The 20,333-nt window shown below is 43.1% G+C and overlaps 2 protein-coding genes across 20 annotated transcripts in view; both read left to right on the top strand.

Annotated features, from left to right (window-relative positions):
• The window catches only part of gramd1bb (GRAM domain containing 1Bb), a 75,489-nt gene extending 67,445 nt beyond the window's left edge, over positions 1-8,044 (top strand). For all 19 annotated transcript variants that reach the window (XM_046390296.1, XM_046390297.1, XM_046390281.1 and 16 more), the window contains 10 exons: positions 438-600; positions 766-958; positions 1,130-1,273; positions 1,391-1,509; positions 1,610-1,752; positions 1,866-1,969; positions 2,095-2,389; positions 2,880-2,987; positions 3,392-3,512; positions 4,478-8,044. In XM_046390296.1, the coding sequence (XP_046246252.1) occupies positions 438-600; positions 766-958; positions 1,130-1,273; positions 1,391-1,509; positions 1,610-1,752; positions 1,866-1,969; positions 2,095-2,389; positions 2,880-2,987; positions 3,392-3,512; positions 4,478-4,567 (1,480 nt within the window). In that variant the 3' untranslated portion in view covers positions 4,568-8,044. The remainder of the gene's footprint in view (positions 1-437; positions 601-765; positions 959-1,129; positions 1,274-1,390; positions 1,510-1,609; positions 1,753-1,865; positions 1,970-2,094; positions 2,390-2,879; positions 2,988-3,391; positions 3,513-4,477) is intronic.
• A 1,811-nt stretch (positions 8,045-9,855) lies between these two features.
• Positions 9,856-20,283, top strand: LOC124059906 (dapper homolog 3). Its single transcript, XM_046390337.1, has 4 exons — positions 9,856-10,361; positions 16,282-16,414; positions 16,791-16,901; positions 17,642-20,283. Exons 1-4 carry the CDS (start codon positions 10,131-10,133, stop codon positions 19,147-19,149), a joined length of 1,983 nt encoding a protein of 660 aa, XP_046246293.1. The 5' UTR covers positions 9,856-10,130; the 3' UTR covers positions 19,150-20,283.
• Positions 20,284-20,333: the final 50 nt, after the last annotated feature.

The following is a 20,333-nucleotide window of genomic DNA, read 5'->3' on the forward strand; positions in this document are numbered from 1 at the left end:
TGCCTGAAGGCCTCAAGCATCGCTCTCTGCATCCTTCATTTACATTTTCCTGTCACGTCTGAAGTGGAATCAGTATGAGGAAAAGTGAAGCCTTACTTCTAAAGCTGAGCCGCTGTCGAATTAGCAGCTCCATAATGGGTGATTGTGGCTTTGTTAATGAGGGATTACACCTATTAGATCACTTTTACTTGTTTCCCATGCATACTTAAATGCATATTTTATGTGTTTTAGGTTCGTTCATTTTGCGGTGATTGTCCAAACACTGATAGCAATTTCACTACATCAGTTACTTCCCACCTAGCATCTAATGAAGCTAAATCCCACAGTAAAAAAGTCTGCAAACACTACTTACAGAGGTTTTGCAATAACCTCAATCATCATGATGTGAAATGAGGAGAGCTGAGGTCTCGTCTGTTATTGTTCTGTGGTGCCTTCAGGTTCAGTGAAGAGATTCCCAATGAGGAGAATGAGATCAACAATGACAACTTGTCAAAAAGCAGCGCTGAGGCCAAGCCTGAGGGGAGCCCCCCTCTGCTACACAAGAAAGTCGTCCCAAACAGCACCATCCCCAGCCCAGGCAACCATGACACACCTATAACAGTAAGTGATGTGTGTACTATGCTGTGTTTTAACATACATACATTTATATATGTTGGATCAAGTGCAAGACCTTTCAGGGTTAAAGAAACTATACGTTATTTCCTTTATAAAAAGGGCGACTTTTTTGTGATTTACGCTTTACTTACGGATTTGTCTTTGTCCTAGTTTGACCTCCCAGCAGAAGAGTATGCTGACTTCCTACCAGACGGCGAGCTGCTTGCTGTGCCACTGGTGGCGGAAGAGAAGAACAATGATAACAGCGGGCCTGGTGGTCCCGTCCCCTCCCCCTCTCTGGACTTCAATGACAACGAAGACATCCCCACTGAGCTCAGTGACTCCTCAGAAACACACGACGAGGGTACAGAACACGAACGCCTCGCTGTTTTACAAATATGCACACTCTAGTGTAAAGTCTGCTCCTTTACTGATTCTCACCAACAGGGTGATGTGAGTGATGATAGTAACAAGATATGACAACAAGCTTGTGTAGTCACCCCTTAATTTATTTGTGTGTATCTCGGTCATGTAGGTGAAGTACAGGCCTTCCATGAAGATCTGAACGGCAAACAGCACATCAATGAGGTCTACAAGTTCAGTGTGGACAAGCTCTATGACATCCTCTTCACAGAGTCGCAGTTCATGAGTGACTTCATGGAACAGAGACGAATCTCAGGTCAGTTCTTCTGATGCGTCTACAGCTGAAGTGAAGGAAGTTGACCCCCCCTGCAGGCTTCATTAATTCAATCACGTCTCTCTCTGTCTCGCTCTCTGTTGCCACTTTGCTGTTTAGATGTGGTGTACCACCCCTGGAAGAAGGAGGAGGCTGGCAACCAGACCAGAGAGATCATGTACACCATCTCGTTGTCCAACCCTTTAGCCCCCAAAACATCCACAGTCAGTGAGACACAGGTACATTCACCTCTAGTTTTTCATTTCTACATTTCTTATTGGGTTTGAAATGACTTTTAAAGTGACAACCAGTGAGACCACATTTTCCTCCTTTTATCAGACTCTGTACAAAGTCAGTCAGGAGAGTGAGTGCTACATCATCGACGCAGAGGTCATCACACATGACGTGCCCTATCATGATTACTTCTACACTCTTAACCACTACATGCTCACCAGGGTGGCCAAGAACAAGTGTCGGTTACGGTGAGTAAGACATGGGCTTCAATTTAGTATTTATTTATTCATAGTTCTCGTCTTATATCTCACTGTAAAAGACTGTGTCTCTGTGCGTTAATGTATTGCTGTCTGTGTGTCAGGGTATCAACAGAGCTGCGCTACAGGAAACAGCCCTGGGGTCTGGTGAAGGGCTTCATAGAGAGAAACTTCTGGAGCGGGATAGAAGACAACTTCCGCCATCTGGGTAAGGTTGAGTCTAGTTTGTTGATCTTTTTAAACTATAAACAGCAAGTTCAGCAACTCTTGGAATCAGTAATTGAACCTGGATGGATATGAATGTGTGACAGCCGTCTTCCTCTTCCCTCTCAGAGTTGGCGCTGTCCAAGTTGGAGGAAATTCTGACAGAGTCCCACCAGCTGTCTCCAAAGGCCAAAGTGGTGAAAAACTCGAGGCGGAAGAAGAGGCCACTCCCGCACATGCGCAGCCAGCACCTGGATGAGGCGCTCAGCCCGGTTACCACGCCGACCGATGAGGAAGTGATTCAGAGGATCAAACAAGTGGCAGGCTCCACACAAACCAGACACCAGAGTCCAGAACACCATCAACTGCCGGGCGGCCTGGCTTTCTACAGCGTCTCCAAACTGCTGCTCATCATCAGCTTTGTGTAGGCAACTGATCACAACACACGCACACACACACACACACAAAGTGCACAATCAGTCCTATAGGTTTGCTTGTGTATCTGGCTATGAGGATGCAAATACAAATTTGCCACATGCTGACATGCCACATAGGTACATACACCTGCTCATCTCACTTAAAATCGAAAGTTTTGTCTGAGTCACTTGTGTCATGATTTCATCAATTTTTCCAATAGGTTTTGTGCACTTTTTTTGTCTTATTTAGAATGATAAAATGTTTTGTTTTCTTGTAAATATTCATTGTTAGTGTCTTGAGTGTAATCCCTCTCTCTCCTCTCCTTTCATTGCCATCCGTAGGATCTGTCTAAGGTACATGATCTGATTAGTCAACATAGCCAGATGCATATAATAACAAAAGTAGTCCCAGCAGAGCATCATTGTCATGTACAGATTAGGGGAATTCTCTCTGAATAAAATGCAAAGGGAAAGACTGATTTGTTGTCTCTCCCTCAGTTTGGTTCTGCTGGTGTTCCTCAACATGATGCTCTTCTACAAGCTGTGGATGCTGGAGTATTCTGCACAGTCCTTAACCACCTGGCAAGGTCTGCGGCTTCATGAAAGGTACACACACACACACACACACACTGTTTACAGTTTCAACGCCCTATTTTATTAAAGCTTATTTGATTCAACTTTGGATAGTTTATACTTTGGACGTTTTAGAGCAGAACTCATGACAAATCACTGCAGAGATTGAAAGGAGTCCTACTGCAGTTGGTGATCACACACAAATACATGCATGCAGTTATAGATATACTGTACGTGTGCACACAAACATTTTCACTAAATGATATCCACATGACCATTGTTGTGTGTGTCAGGAAAGCATATCTCTTAGCTTACCGAAACAGTTTACCCTAACTGTTTGTTGGCAGTCCTTCAAAGCAAGAAAAAAAAAAAAAAAAAGTCACACTTCAGCGGCTGCACCCTGATGTTGTGTATGTTTCTGCGTGTGTGTTTCCCAGCAAACTGCCTCAAACACAGATGGAATGGGCGCAGCTCCTGGAGGCGCAGCAGCGTTACCATGATGCCGAGCTGCAGAAGTGGAGGGAGATTATCAAGTCATCTGTAGTGCTGCTAGACCAGGTACAAGAGCTCCCAGAGAATTTGCCTGGTTTTGTTTATGGGTTATTGGCTATAACTTTCACAACATACTCAAGATTCAAGATTTTTTTTTTTGCCATTTGTGTGCAAACAAACAGTCCAGGCACATAGGAATTCTTGTGCAGGGCTATATTGGAGTCATGTAAGTTAAAAGGAAAGGATAAGTCACATACACTATACAAGAAATAATAAAAAGAAAGAAAATGAACCATAAAATAAAAATATAATAAATAAATTATAAATTATGAATATAACTGCAACTACAAATGCAACTGAAGTATGAACACTGTAAACAAGGAACTGGTAGCATACTGTACCAGGAGTCAAAACTGTTACATTGATGAAAAATATATACATTGTAAACATTCAGTAGTGAAATAAAATTATGAGGCGATATTGCACTTTGTCCAGAAATATATAATGAATTTTGCACATGGTATTGCACATGAGAGGTAGAATGAGATGGTGAGGGGCTATTGCACATTCTACATTGTGCATATTCTGCTCAGTCATACAGATGCTTCGTCACAGACAGCTCAGATCCAGCAAGTTATTTTATAACCACGCTAGCTAGCTTGTTTGCCAAGTGCGCCATTTGACAATAAAATAACTGTAAAAGACGCTCATCGCTGCAGAGAGGACGCCTGTGAGCCAGTACCCCTGAACCACTGGCTACACCCTGTAGTTTAAACCCCGTAACGCATGGTAACATCAGGCGTCCAACAAAAGAACCACACCTCACTTTGTGGTTATATTAATGACACATTGCTCATACAGTCAGTGGAGAAATTAGTAACACTGCATGTTGTACAGTGATTGTACAGATTGAATGTAACCTGTAAATAACATGAACTTTAGGGCAGCTATTGAAAAACATTTGCTTCCACAAATGATTCCACAAATGATTTTTTTCTCCCCTTGTTTCCGCCCTTGTTTCTCTCCCTCAGATGAAAGATTCTTTATTGAATCTCCAGCGAGGCATTGGGTTAAGGGACTACAGCTCTGAGGCTGAAGAGAAGAGAAGTCGCTATCACTGACACCCCACCAGAAGGCCACAAGGGCATTCTGTGCAATATAGGACCTGTTATGTTTGTGAACCAGTATGCAGGCAGCAGCAAGTCGGAGTCGGGGGAGGCGAGACCAACAGTGAGCTGGTCCAGCAGACACAAAGAGAGGAACAGTCGTGTCCAGCGCACAGAGGTTAAAACCCCCAGGAGGAGGCCCCTGCCACACACAGTAACTGAGGTGTCTCCAACATCACTGAGGCACAGTGGGAAGATGCGAGACTTCCTTCTTTTCTACACGTGTGGGATAACCGTTTCCTTCTACTCTTATTTCCAAGTGCATCCTACTGTAGGCCATGTCGACCAGGCAGCGGCAGAGAGAGAGAGAGATGGAGAACTACTGCATGCATTTAGACAACCTAGCTCCCCTCAGTCAGTGTTAATGTGGTCCAGTCTATGTGTGTCAAAAAAAAAGAAGAGCAGAAGATGAAGAGATGCAGTCCAAGAAAGGGGGTCCTTTTAAGCCTTAACGGCTTTCTGTGCTCTCTAGACTGTTCCAAACCAACTGTCCCCCAAGAAGTCCTCACTGCAGTGTCCCTTCAGTAGACCTCCATGTACAGTATCGTCCCATCACCAGAAACAAAAAAAGACGTGTTGTAGGTGGGATCTCAGCTTCACCGATCAGTCCCTATTGCCTTGTTTGAACCTGGGTGCGTGGTCTCTGTCGGGGCTGGTTCCCCGTCAGACCGATGTGCTGAAATATTTATTGAGGAAAATTTCAAGACTGATGAGACCTAAGCCTGTACTTCTATCCTTGTACATGTTTCACCTCATCAGTTGGCCCTTCCACAGTGTTAGCTACCTTTCATGGCATTATTCCTCCACCTTCTAATGTAGTAGAATGTATGAGTCTGGACAAAACGGCCAGACTTTGCTCACAACTTGTTCATCTTCAAAAGAAGGGATGCTGCAGCCAGACTGATAGGGAGGCCTGAGTTCTTACTTGTTTTATTACTAAACTGTGATTATTTCTCTTTAAAAAGGTTTCAAATTAGAAAGAATTCTATGAATATATTTGAAATATATAAGAATATTTCATTATTTAATATATATATTTCAAAATATATAAACATCACCTATATTTATTGTTAATTTATGTACATAAAGAAATTATCAGAGTTCTAGGTCAGTTAAAGAATTTCTAACAAAAAGTGTTTTCTTCTAAAAATGCATGCCAGATATGTCTGTGACATGTCCAGTGTGCAAATATGATTCTGCATTCGCGCGATTATATTCGCGTGCGTGTGAGTGTGTGTGCGTGTGCGTGTGTGTGTGTGAATGCATGCGTGTGCACACAAGTTTGTGCTGTAAAGTGTGACATTTTTACCATTCCACACTTGTATGTTTCTTATGTTTTTTTCTTTCCTGGCTCCCGCAGCCAGACTGCCTTTTTTTTAATGCTAATGCATTGCATTAGCCCCACCAGGGTACAGTTTACAATTGAAGAGTTTGGTTCCAAGATGACATATCCAACATGTGAAAACAAAGTTATGCCTACATTTACGAGATGATTGATTGCTTAAACTATCAATTAACGCCACATGCTAAGTAGCTTAAATCTGTGGCTGACAAAGGGACAAAGAATCACTCCATCATCTAAAGTTTTAACTGACTGAATGATGAACTTGATTTTTCCTTTGGATATATAACATTTTGGAGATGAACCCTTCATCTGCCCTCTGTGAGCAACTCTTTGTCCATGTCAACACAGTAGCGGCTTGACAAGTCTGAAAGGACTAGTGTGACATTTTGGGAAATGGTACTTGTTTGCTTCCATGTTTAAAGTGAGATGAGAGGATTAATACCACTCTCCTGAGGGTGCCATCAATCTTCTGTCTCTCAGCAAGAAAGCACATAAGCACAATTCCCAAAATGTCAGCCTGTTCCTTTAAAATCCATCTACTCTGACCCATAATGTACTCTCCCTTCCCCCATTTTCAAGTGTCTGTCTTGGATGCAATGAAAGCATGAGAATTAACCGTATGCAACTAAATTGAACCAAAAGAAAGAAGTAGAAATGTACCTTCACAAATGATCATATTGTTTTAAATGAAGTATTTATCATGTATGTCATGTATTATATATATACTGGATTGGGTGCGGTAAAGAGCATCTCTTAGGAGTTTGTCAGCAGACACCCCTGACATCTGACAGACTTCAGCAATGAAAGCACTTCCAAAAATAAAAAAAAAATCTTCCTTGTGTTTAAAAAAGAGAAAGTGAAGCACTTTAAGACCTTTTCAGGTAGACGAATGAAAGAAAGACATGGCAGCGAGTTAGTTTGGAGCCAAATGCAGGGCTGAAGAAAATGTTTTTGTGCTGTATGCTCATTTGTCAGTGGTGATGTACAGCTTCCAAACTCATTAGAAATAACTGGGTTTTAATCCTGCTGGTTTGCTACCGCTCAAAAATACTTACTTCCCCCTGAATACAGTATTTGTGCTTTCTTGTTCTGAAAATGATTACATGTGGATCTCTTTCAGTGTGTCATCCCAAAGCCCAATCTAAGACTGACACGTTTTTGAGGGCAAGGCGAGAATGAATGATTTGTATGAGGGAAAAGGTGTCTTTACTGTGTGCCTGCGGGGCGTGTTGCTGACTGACAGCTTGAAACTACTGCAGAAAAGCTTCAGGATTGGACTCCTGCTGTGTGTGTGTGTGTGTGTGTGTGTGTGTGTGTGTGTGTGTGTGTGCGTGCGTGCATGTGTGCGTGTGCACGTACATTATATTTGAAGAAGGCAGAGAGTAATGATGGAATGAACAGAGGGTAACCTTAAAGACCTGAATGTGACTGGTTGGAAATGTTTTCTGTTTTATAGAAATCACTTTCACAATCCTGACAACACTGAAAGATTCAAGTGATGTTGAAGCTTCATGTGTATGACGGTACAGAAATGTCATATATATGAAAATGTGAGTGAAATGCTTTAAAGAGTTTGTTTTTCAAAGTGTATGATGAAATTGATTTTTCTTTTTCAGATGCTTGAATTTTTTCTTCCTTTCTTTTTTTTTCTTTTTTTTTTTTTTTTTTGTAGATTACAAACCTTCTCATCAAACCTCCTTTTGAACCAGATGTGATAAATGATAAATGCTTGATTAAGTTGGTTTGGCTCCCCAACTTTGGTTTTATTGTCCCCTGATTTTCAGTATTGAGAAACTGAAATCTTGTGTGAACTCTTGGAAAACACACATCCTCCTTGGTCCAAATTAAATATTCACTCTGACCTCCAAGGAGCTGTCACAGCAGACCTGAGTTTAATTTCCTCAATGATTCAAATTAAGTCATCATTCTGTTCTTCAAAACTTCTTCTCACTGGTATTAACAAATTGAACTTATGCAAATCTCTCACAGATAACAGCTGTTTATTTGTTTTGTTCTTTCTTTCTTTCTGTCTGTCTTTCTTTCCTTTCTGGTGTGCACTCTCACAGTTATCTGCATTACAGAAATGATTGTATGATGGCCATCACTGCACATGTGGAACCGAGGTGACCTGAGAGTTCTGGATGCCACCGTTTTGTCACTGACTACTAATGAACCGTGCGTTTCATTGACTGTACTAATTGGCATTTGCCTTGCTGTCACAGGGCCGGCGACACACAAGCGCCACCCACACAACACAGTACTAACTATCAGCCTTGGTTAACACACACGGTAGGAATCGCACACAACCTTCTGAGAACAACCACTGATCAAACTCATAGCAAATGCTCTTCTTCGAGTGTGTCTTGATTAAAAAAATGTACTGGTGTAGTTCTGATCAAAAAGAATTCTACTGTATGTGTTGTTGCTTTTTTTTTTTTTTAAGGAAATGTTTTGATCTCTAGAGAGACTTTTAGTGAAATTTATACATGAGATAAATATACTGTAAGTATATGTTGTGTACATCTGCAGTGTGTGCACACGTGCTGACAAAAGAATCCAGCCTGCGCTGCGCGTAGGTTTTGACTTGCCGATGACTTTGCCTCATAGACTGAAGATGAAAGTAGCTTTCTGGTTCCTGTGAAGTAGAGATTGGAAGTATGAATAAATATATATAGAAAAGTAGTGTTGATATTTTTGGAGGTTATACTTCATTTATAATTTGACAAATCACACTCTCCTCCATGAAATTTATGACTCAGTCTATATATGGATATATTTAATGTCTTCCTGACAAGAATTGTTATCCTCACAGTCCCACCATGGTTGACCTCAGGAGACTTTACAGTGGAGTAGTACAGAGGAGGATTGCATGAGGCACCGAATGAAATATTCATCCATTACAGCACTGTAAAAAAAAAAAAGAAGAAAATAAAATCAAAAGACTTTAAAATATTGATGCCAGCTATTGAAAGCATTGTTATTTTGGGAGCTCTACGTGTGCAGCACAAGTTCCTCACATTCTACTGTATGTTCACATCCGTCTGCTCAGAGGATTCCTGTGGCCCCCCTCTTGTCTCTCTTTAATTACACTTGCATAAATTACCAATTAATTACCACTGTCGCCATGTTATATAAACTCAGTGAGTGAATGCAGATGGAAGCTATGAGGGGAGGGGAGCCCTGTAACAACTGAGATGTGCATGTACAAAATATAGAACAACAACATTAAGACATTTATTAACATTGTGTAAAGTATAGTCACAGTATTTTTTTTATAAAATTACAAAAAAACAAAAAAAAACAAAACTTAAGTCTGTTGTTGGTGTTTCATTTCTCATTTTTATGCAAATGTTAAAGTAGAAAATGCCAGATATAAGCTTTTATTCTAAGTTTGAGTTATCAAACACACATTATGTATATTCCAGGTACACACACATATGCATACTTTCTTTACAGTACTAACAGGTGGCTGGCAGAAGACGCCTGGATGGTCTATGCTTTATTGTGTCCTGCAGCATCTGTGCTATGCACTTAGCAGCCTGCCCTGATGTTCTAGCAGCAGGTTATTGTATCCTGTCTGAGTGCTGTCCATTTGGACGGGCTCCTTCGCCACTGATTCAGTCCTGTTTCAGTTGCAGTCTTTGCTCTTTTGTTACGTGGTGTCTTTAAATCGTCTCAATATAATAAAATTCACACACACAGACACAGTGTTTATTATACGCCCGGAAATAACCGTCACCTGAAGAAGTCCATTAGTCCCGGACCAGGATGGGAAAATGGGTGAGGTCGAGGCGTCACTGTAATAAATCAAGGGGGATGGGACAACGTAACGCGCAGCACCCCACCAGCCTCTCACGTCCAATGAAGGATCAGATTAGATTTGCAAAGGGGAGGATGACTCCCACTTTCTCGTCGAAGCTGGTCGCAGAAGGCGGGGCTCCGTGCCTGCGTTTGACAGCTGCGAAATAGAAAATGTATAGCGCATAGATGGTCTCGGGAACCATGCCGCTCCACGGCAGCCACACTATTCCGAGGGGAGGGATGCAGCATGGTGCTTTATAGCTCACGGATGCCCTCGTAAATCAGGTCAAATTGAAGATAAAAGAAGCACGGAATAAGGGAAATAATAACGTTGATTGTGCATATAAGCCTGGGATTTTTGGGGTGGGGGGCATGCACCGTGCGTTCTCGTTCCCGGTGACTGTGGAGCGCAGTCGAACCAAGGAGCGCCTGGAGGCGAGTCTGGCCTGGCTGTGCGAGCTGGAGTTCCGCAAGCAGAGGCAGGAGTGCCTGGTGCTGGGGGCGCTGGCTCTGGGAGACCCCCCGCCCCAGGACAGCTCCAGGGGAGAGCTGGCGTGTTTTAGCAGCTGGGGGCAGGAAAACTTGACACTGAGGCGTCAGCTGGTAAGAAGTTTGAGCGTCTTTTACTGCATGTTTGGATTCCAGCAGCTCTTTCACGTCTGCTCACCATGTTACCACACCCCGGGCCGAAAACCCATTCCCCCCCCTTTGCCCCTTGTGCATTACTCCTACATAGTTTTGAATATCTAATAGCCTTTACAGCATATTCTCATTGTAACCCGCTTGACCGTTGGATGGACTCTTGGTCTGGGCTGCGCCTTTTGTCTGGAAGTGACCTCTGTCTGCAAAAAAAGTTACTCAACTTGATTAATAGGGTGTCTGTTTGAAAGGATGTAATGCGTTTCTGTGCTATGGGCTGAGATTTATGCCTTTGGGTAACGAAATCAGGGGGTGGAGCACCCGCCGTTTGTGGCACAGACCGACTATTTAATGGCCCATTGTTCCCTCATCATGGACTTTTGTAGCTTTTACTACTTAACAAGCCCCATATTTGTGCTCTCCACGTATTATAAAGGAATGAATTACCCCTTCAGTTTGTATGTTGTCGTTGCATGTAACATTTTTATCTCATAATTACTCTCCATAAGATTGATGAGATGTTTTTTTTTTTCTTGTGACTCAAGCGAAGTTGAGAGTGTTCCGCTGAGGCGTCAGGGCTAACGTGAGAATTAAAAACTGGGTTAATCAAAACAAATGTGAAAGTGTGAGTGACGACATTAGCCTGCTTTAACAGCACATTCCACATAAAGTTTTACGCACCACTGAGCATGCCCCTAAATTATGCTTCTTTTTCCCCCATTGGTTTGTGTTTTATTTTATTTCTCTTTATTTCTGCTTAGGTTTGATTTTCGTGACTGGGAGTTTGGTTGCTGTTTGGCTGCGGCTCTCGCGCGGTCTGCAACGTGTCTCAACATTGCGACAATAGGAAGCCATTATTAAAAGAGGGTGAAAAAGAAATTAAATCGGCCGCCTCCTCTTCACACCTCCTTCTCTCCGCCCTCCTTCTCCTCCGTCGGGGCCCTAACAATAGACGCATATGGAGCAGAATACTAATGATGCCGACCGGGGCCCCAGTGAGGCTCATAGGTGGCCTTAAAGGCTGGCGTCAGTTCGGTTCGGAATGACGCGGGCACTGTGCTTTTTTTTCTTTGCTTTAATGAGTTTGAGCCTGTTTTATAATTCTGATAAAAACAGAGATTAAGCTAATTGGAAAACCAGTTTCACGTAGGCTTTTAACAGGAGTGCACGAAGGTCAGGTGTTTCCAATATGCGCGCAGACACGCAAATTCATATCCCACTCGTGTTGCTGGAGCTGTCAGAGCGTTTCAGCCTGCCTCCTCGTCCACGCACTGACAGGAAACAGCCATTTTCAAGACCAGTGAAGGAGTAACACGCGCCCCCCACCCCCGTCGCATATTTCGGCGTTTTCATTTTCTGCGCAACGCGTCTGTCGATCAATGTTTATTAACTGTTATGCTTATCCAAGCATGTGAGTAATTACACGGGAAATTCTCCGGGGAGTCTAATTGAACTTTCAGAAATTGCGTCTTCATGATATCTGGTCGCCATCTGCGTCCGAGTCAAATCCCCAGTCTCATCTTCCATGTGGGTTAAAGTCTCCAAACTGTACGGTTCACGGTTTGACACGGAAACAGCTGACCCATGGGAGTGCGCGTGCCTGCGTGCGTGCGTATAGCTGCCTTGAACGTAAGTGTGGCCCCAGACAGGCTGAGAGGCCCTTTCTGCTGGATACAGTGTGGTTTGTTGTAGGTGTTGACAGCTGTGGGACGCCAGGCAACAGCTGGGAAAGCATGGAGCCCTGACCTCCCTCTCTGCTACCTACTGTGTGTGTTTGGAGAGAGCAGAGGGGAATATATGAAGTGTGCGTGAGTGTGTGGCCTACATACGTGGAGGAGAGTTAGATTATAGAAACTTTCAAGTGATGTAGTAATCACCTCTGAAAAATATTAACTCACTGAATGGACACAAATCAAGGGTTTATTGTGTATGTGTGTGTGTTTATTGGCTCGTGCCATAAGGGGCTGTACATGAAAGCAGAAGGTGCCCTCCTCTTGCAAGATTGTGTGCACATGTCTGCAGTTTTGCTTTTGTTTTGTGCCTCTTGTCATCGACTTTTCATCGACCAGGTTGCGTGTGTCCTTGTGTTAGGACAGCATCACCTCATTAGCGAGACTATAGGGCAGTTCGTCTACTCAGCAGTGACTGATCTCTCAAGTGGATCGCCGGATGCTGTCCTCCTCTTTGTTCTGGTTCACAAAGATGGAGAAAAGGTCTGCGTGTGTGATTTGGTTTATTTTTTTTCTAGCCAATCGGGTAAATTAGCTTCTGAAAATACACCCACGTGTAGATACACATTCACACAGACAAAGCACATTGTCCAGTACACTTTTGCAAACATTTTGTCCACAAATGTCAAGTGCACATCTCTCTTTAGAGACTCCATTCACTGCCAACCCACCCTGCTGCCGCCTACAAGCCTCTGTGCACGTAGGACAGTCAGAGCATGCTAATGAATGCCATTCACCACAGTTATGTAAACACTGAGTGTGTTTACATATTCACAGCTGTTAAATTTGAATTCATTGAAATTTAATTTATCTTATTAAAATAAAGCATTTAAAATGTCTGTGTGTATTTGAAGAAGGAAGAGATCAGTGGTTTAAGCCGGTGTGTGTGTGTGTTTCCAGCCTCCCACAGCCCTCACTGTGTGGAGCCAGTCACAACATTGCTTTAATTATAGAGAGTCCGGCAGTGTGGCTGCATGCCTCATGTGCCCTGTTGCATAGATTCTTACATCCTGGCGTTATCATTTCAAAAGCCTTCAACCGGTGACTGCTTAGAGGTCTGCTCTACAGATCAAAATCCTCTTTTCAACTGCCAGGGAATATTGTGCCTTTCTCTTGGAAGGCACATATATACCAGCCCTCTCTTGCGCAATCAAAATATTATTTGTTTCTTGGCTTGAAATTCTTTCTTCAAACAGTTTCACACTTATCATCTGCTCTCCTCAGTAGCTGAATAAGATATAACACGTGAATCACTCGATAACCAGTCATTGTTTTGTCCTGGATTCACCTACTGGCCTGTCTTTTTCCCTGAAAGAGCGGGGCGTCCTGATGTGTTGTATAGCCGGTGTGTAACAGCTTGATGGCTAGGTGAAGCTGGCTGCAGCATGTCCTCTCTTTCTCCCATCCCCCACCGTCCCAGGGTTGAGGATGCAGTAAAACAGTAATGATACAGTGTGCAGAGTGTCAGGGAACCAGTGTGAGACCATTAATAATAGAGCACAATCAAAGACCAGCCTGCAAAATGGTCTCCGCTACACCATGAACCTGCTCCAAAGCCACACTACTAAATGTTGTCTTGTGTTTGGTTGGTATGTTAGTCCACAAAGGTTTCTTTGTTTTCTGCAGCATCATAATTTAATAACCATCACCGCAGCTTCCACAGTGTGTGTATGTGTGTGCATTTGTGAACACTGCAGCAAGCAATCAATTGTGTGAATCTGCATCGTTGATAAATTGATTTCCAATAGTCTCCCCTCCTCCCAGTTATTCCTTTAACCCACGGCAGTGACTGAAACAAAGATCCCTGCTCTTCGTTTCTGCCACAAAACCATACTGATGTAATGATGTTAATGCTTTGTTTATACTAAGACAATAGGCGCCCTTGTCAAGACAAAAGAAATGACAGTGTTTGGGGTGAAGAGGTGGTGTGGGAAGCATAGGTTAGCTTGGGTCAATAGCCCCTCGGCAGTATGTGCATTATGACTGCATTTACTCTGCCAGACAAAGCAGTCAGAGCTCAAGCATTTTCTCGATGGTTCTAGTTTCCCGTTTTCCTGGAATTTTTTTCTTGATATTTTACTGTTTTGAGAAGATAAATTTTTTTTCTGAGACATAAAGACAGGCTATTTAAGGCCTGAGCACAGAGGGGCACCGAAGGGATACCTCTTGTATTTGTAGAGATTATTTTATTATTTTTTTTTATGTTTTATTTTTATAATACTTTTCTTGGCTTGGGATACTTGAAAACTCACAAAACTTTCCACACACATTAGAGGTGATGAAAAATTGTATATTTTATGGGTCTTGCACACAAGTGTGCTGGCAAAATGGCTCGAGAGCACCCCTAAAGGGCAGCCCTCACAGACAGTTTCACCAACACGTATGAATTTCAGTAGGCAGGGGTATCATATCAAGAGCGACAAAAGAGCTTCGCAGTGCTATGACGTATACCTAGCAGGGAGTCAGCCACTTTGAATTCAGTGCTCGATTTTGCCCTTCGCAGATGCTGTACTTCAACAAACTCCCTCTATAGATCAGGTTTGGTCAGTGGAATCCTAAGACCCTGATGATGAAAAGTTGTTCAACTTTTGAGTATTTGTTGAATGGCATGGACATGGCAGCATATTTCAGTGCTTCCCCATGAAAGAGAAAGGTGTTGTGACTCAATATACGTGTCCAGTCTGCCTCAGATTTCCCGTGTTTGAAAAGAACTTTGGTCTGAAGACATCTACGTACCAATCAGGAGTCATTGTGCCACCTACTGGCAACAGGAAGTAAGCCTTGTGTGATATCATTTGATGTACATAAAATTTTCATGGTTTTGTCATCTAAGACAATTTGTATATTTGCAATCAGTCCAGTTCAAAGTGGTGGATCGACCAACAGACCGGCATTACCACACCTGGAGCCATGCTGCAACCAGTCTAGGGTTTTCTCTTCAGCTGTCGGGCCTGTTTGCACACTACAGACCCTCTTGTCCTTTCTACAGTCAAGTGTTTTATTGGCACAGTCACACAAATGTGCAAAGACAGTGCTCGGGAAGTGCAGGAGACCATAGCAGTGGTCTGACAGGTGGTCCATCAGAGCAGGTTCGTAAAGAAGTGTCACTGTGGTATGAGGACACGCTCAATCTTCTGGTAATGAAGGCTCTTAATGAGCCTTGGGTGTCAACAATACCATCTCTGACACAATGAAGTGCCTTTGTGTGTGCATGTGAGTGTGTTTGTGTGTGTGTGCGTCTGTGTTAAACCATGTGGACAAGCTTGCCTGCAAGCGTCTGCAGATGTGAGTATGTACAGTATGTCAGATGATGTCAACATGAGACCGGCACAAATTGGCTGGCTGGTTGAACTAGCATGTCCAATTTTATTGTGTGTGTGTGTGTTTATTTATTCTTACATTTTGTTTCTCTGTCTATTGATGAACATTTGTCTGTATATGTGGATAGCATGTTTCTGTGAATTTATACCCCGACCGCATGAAAGAACACCCTTACTCGAGGGAGCCCAGTGACAGATATGGCTCCTGAACGTGGCCTCATTTGTATTGTGGTAATTAATGAAGGAGAAGCTACATCTGAGTTGTGTCTTTATCTATTTTGACATTTTGTATTTTTATCGCTGCTAACTGAGCCTTAGGGTGGAAAAACTACTTCTTGTACATATGCAACAATAGCAATAAAAATCTTTCATCAGACTGAAATATCTATCTTTGGAAATAAAGTGGCTGCCACTTGTACTAATGGTTATAATTCAGTCAGTAGCTGATATCGCAATGCAACTTACACTAGCTGGCTTCTTTTCTATTTCACATTGTTTATTTAAATGCAACCCATGCACCCGTAATTAAAGCACTTGCATGCAAATTTCCAAGTTTATCTCAACAGGTGACTGACAATTATCTGAGTGCCAAACAAAATGAGAGGTGGCATGCAGCTGGAGAAACAAGCAGTGAAGTGTTCACAGCTGTGCTTCCGTCATTAGCATTTCTGCGAACCCGTAATTTGATTGCAAGGAGCGTTTGAACTTTCTGCTTTGTTGTTGAAATCGCTGATTGTTGCCTCTTACAGTCTACTTAAAAAGAACTTCTCACCGGGGCAATCACAAAAGGAAACAGACTGAGTGTGTGTCTGTGTGTGTGTATTTGTGTTTCAGAGCGCCCTTCAGAGTTCCCCATGGGGGCTTATGCAAGCGCTGGAACAGCAGGTGGGAGAGCTGAGGATCGACACCGATGATGGCTGCCAGGATGGAGCTCGAGGAGACCCAGGCGACAGTCGGCCGAGTTCTGGTACGTCCACAGTCTTAATCTTTGATCTCGGCTTTGATGTGCTTGTAGTTAAGAGTTTTCTAAATATGCCTTTGTAATTTACTCGCTTTCAATAAAGCCAGTGAGCAAAATTTTTTTGTCAGAAAATATTTGCTCTGTACAACAAAACTCTCTTTTGTCTCTCTCTGCAGCAGTTTGAAATATGCTCTAGTTTGCTATCTAGACATGCTTATTGTTTGTTCATGCTCCAGTTGCATGTAATTTTGTTTTGTGGCCTATTTGCGAAATGTAGTGAAACACTGCCTGCGTTGCGTTGTGTATTTTTAGAGAACTGAAATGGTCAGTGAACTATGATAAATGAGATAGTCATATCCTCTGTCTCATTTGTATTTCCTAGGTTTCTATGAGTTTAATGACTGTCACTCACCAAAAACAGGATCTTTGTCCACTGAGAACACAGAGACAGTTTCCTCCTGGGCTTATGCCAATGACAGGCCAAAGTCTGTGGGTAAGTAGACGTATACTTATAGAAATATATGCATAAAACATTATTGTTTTATGTGCAAGTGAAGCAGAACAAACCTGCCATGTAATTTTAGCATTTTAAGCTATCTGTTCAGCATGTATTCATTTCTTCTTTTTTGTTTTCTAAACTTAAAAAAGATGACAAATGTGTTATGCTCCTCTGGTACGTGTTCTCTTGCAACTACCCCATAGACATTAAAACAAACAGATTTGGTTTATTGTTGTTGCTGTTGTATTTGTTGTTTGAAGCCTGAAAATCTGTGCAGTGGAGATCAGGTGGAAGTGGTGGAACTAGCCGCAATCATCATACGTGAGATAAATGCATGCAAACATAATATGCTAGAAGCTTTTATATTTCATCAAATGAAAACAATTGTTTAAAGTCAGCATCAAGGCACAGAGTAGCCATGAAATTATGCATGAAGACCTGAACAAAACATACTTTGGAAACATACTTTGCATTCTGTGGTGAAGTTAATATTTATAGTGGATACACTGTTACATATTGATTCAGTAGTGAAAGTTATGCTATTGACAGCTAAACTGTATTCAGTGTAAACACCCTATAGAAAATAATAGACTCTGTAACAAATTGCATAGTCCATTATCTTCTTATACCTGGACACTATATCATGCATTATTGCTTAAGTTTAATTTGATCTGTTATTTTGTTTGTAGTATTGTAATGATGCCCTGCACCTTGGTATTATTTTCTGTTACTAGGTGACCCTCTAATGCTGAATGGAGAATTGGATGTGCCAGTCCTTCACACCACCCTACCCCGCTCTTTCTCTGCCCCTTACCCACCTCTGGAGGGCATCGCTGAGGAGGGCACAGGAATGGACTCCTGCCAGTGGGATCCCAACAGTGACAACCAAGCCTGGCAGCAGCAGCCTGCAGAGGATCACATCACTGAGGAGAACTACCAGCAAGCCATAAGGGTAGAGGGCTACATCCTAAATCTCATACAGCGCCATACCCTCCCGCCACGGCCGTGTCAGCCACGCACCACCCTGAGCCCCGACCCCCCATACTGCAGTGCTTCTGGACACAGTTCCCTACACAGGAGAACTCCTACTCTGAACACAGAGCACCGCCTTCCTGAATCCCATCTCCGACCCCAGGTTGACCTTTTGGCAAACCCTAAAAGCCAGGGCTGGGGTTGTGGCCTGCTGGAGGGAGAAGCCTGTGGAGGAGAGGCCCCATCTTTGGAGGAGGACTGTTATCTGGCTCTGCCCTACCCCCAGCCCAGGCCACTCTCCCTGGCTGAGAGATTACCATCACCTCTGCCCTCTTTGGACCCCAACTGTGGTGTTGGGGCTCTTGACCTTTGTTGCGAGCCCCCATCCCCCCAGCATTACTTACATCCACAACCCCCTAGTCATCACAAACACAATTTAGTAAGTGCTCAGTATATCCCTGGACAAGGCTGCCATGCCCCTGTGCGCTCACCCAGACACTACAACCCAGAGCAGCCTAAGTCCACCCGAGCTCCCACTTCCCCTGACCATCCAAACTCCAAGACCAGAAGCTCTAAGAAGAGCAACAATGAGCGTCATAGAGCCAAGAAATCAAGTAGTAAAACCAGTCGATCCCAGTCTGAAAACAGCCTCCTGGGCCAGCGAGTGCTGCCTGAGCGCAGGTACAGCACCACAGAGAGGCACCAAGGTCGAGGAGAGCTTGCTGCGAACCACGGCGCAGTCACTGGACCGCAGCTAGGAAACAATGGCCACAATGGGTGCCGGCGTTGGTGCTCTAACCTGGAGCTCAGCCAGGATGAGGGTGAGACCCTGGCAGGGCAGGCACAAAGACGACCACCGCGAAAAACTCGCCATGGTCATTCTTGTCCCCATTCCCAACCCCAGAACTACCAGCAGCAGCACACACAGCGCCGGCACACAGACTTTCAAGAGAGAGCACCCCTCTGTCAGGGAGAGGAGGGCTATGCCGGTGCTGCCCCCGCAGAGTCTGAGTCCAGCATGAGTGAGGTGTATTCACCGGCCTCCAGCTCACTGTCCAGTGACTCAGATGAGAGTGGAGGTCTGGTGTGGCCCCAGCAACTGCCACCTCGCCTCGCTTCTACCTCCTCCTCATCCTCACCATCACCACAGGCTAGTGCCAATGCCCCCTCTCAATCAAAAGCCTTTGTCAAGATCAAAGCCTCACATGCTCTCAAAAAGAAGATCCTCAGATTCCGCTCAGGGTCCCTCAAAGTCATGACTACTGTTTGAGGAAATGGTCAAACTCATATCTGTTACTGCTGTGTTGTAAAGCCATTGTCAGGTCAACATTGTGGCCACTTCTTTTGGTCACATACCAATCCTGTCTTTATTATCAACCTACCTCTAATTACAGTATGCTTTTAGCAAGAGATATTTACATTAATGATTAAAGATCTGCTAGAGATCATCTGTCTCTGATATCTGTTTGAATTTATCTTGTAACTGACAACCATCAGACACTAGACTAATGCACATTATCCCGCTCTAACTGAGGATAATTGATGTGGTGCAAACTTACACTGTGCTGACAGGGACCGCGACGAAGCTAAGTGACTGAATATGCTGCATAGTTTTTCTTGAAGTCTGTTGGCCTTATTATTAATTCCAAATTTATGATTAATCATTCCAACATTGTAGAGTTGGCCAAATCTAAGATATATATGGCTTCAAGTATTTCCAAACATGCAAACGCTCTGGAAATTATGTTTAAATGACCAAAATTTCCTAATAACTTCTAATTTCCTTGAAAGAACTATTGTCCTTTAACCAATGGGAAAACAGGAACTTCTTTGAAAGCACAGAATATATAAATATAAATAAATATTCATTAAACATTAATTTATTATTGGAAACTTTATTCTTAGAAAGTCACATTTTGAACATGGTCAGCTCTCTGAAATCTTTGCTTTACCGTTATTAATTTCAGTTAATCAAATAAAGGTTAGTATTGGAGAAGTGCTCGTGGAAAACACAGAGCCACAAATTAAAGCATTGGCGACTTGGAGCTTTAAAGCAGATTTGTCCTGCTTTTAGCTGCCATCCTATGAATAAACATGTAACATTTCTATAACATTTTTTTGTTTACTTTTAATTTTCCTACGGTCGCAAAATTCATTCAGGACTGATTGTGAATCTCTGAACAGGGAAAATCTTTTTTGTTCATTACACTCAGCTCTGCCTCTTTGTAAAATGTGGATTCACACTGAAGTGAACTGCCCATTACCTCTCTTCTTCTTCTTCTTCTTCTACTGCTGCTGCTGCAGCTGTCAACTGCTTTAGGGTCCAGTGAGCATAAACAGATGTCTGTGAGTCAGGATTTAGTAGAGGCCATAGGAAGAGACCAGTGTACATGCATGCATGCACATAGAGTATGTGTAAGTACAGATTCACTGAAACAGAGGGACTCAGACACT

Source organism: Scatophagus argus, chromosome 5 (assembly GCF_020382885.2).
Source record: "Scatophagus argus isolate fScaArg1 chromosome 5, fScaArg1.pri, whole genome shotgun sequence".
Lineage (NCBI taxonomy): Eukaryota > Metazoa > Chordata > Actinopteri > Scatophagidae > Scatophagus > Scatophagus argus.

What these genes read in the sequence shown, in the direction of transcription:
- LOC124059906 (XM_046390337.1), top strand. Translation starts at nt 10,131, where the DNA reads ATGCACCGTGCGTTCTCGTTCCCGGTGACTGTGGAGCGCAGTCGAACC. An exon ending in TGACACTGAGGCGTCAGCTG is followed by an intron (nt 10,362 to 16,281) that starts GTAAGAAGTTTG and finishes TTTGTGTTTCAG; the next exon opens with AGCGCCCTTCAGAGTTCCCC. An exon ending in TGACAGGCCAAAGTCTGTGG is followed by an intron (nt 16,902 to 17,641) that starts GTAAGTAGACGT and finishes TTCTGTTACTAG; the next exon opens with GTGACCCTCTAATGCTGAAT.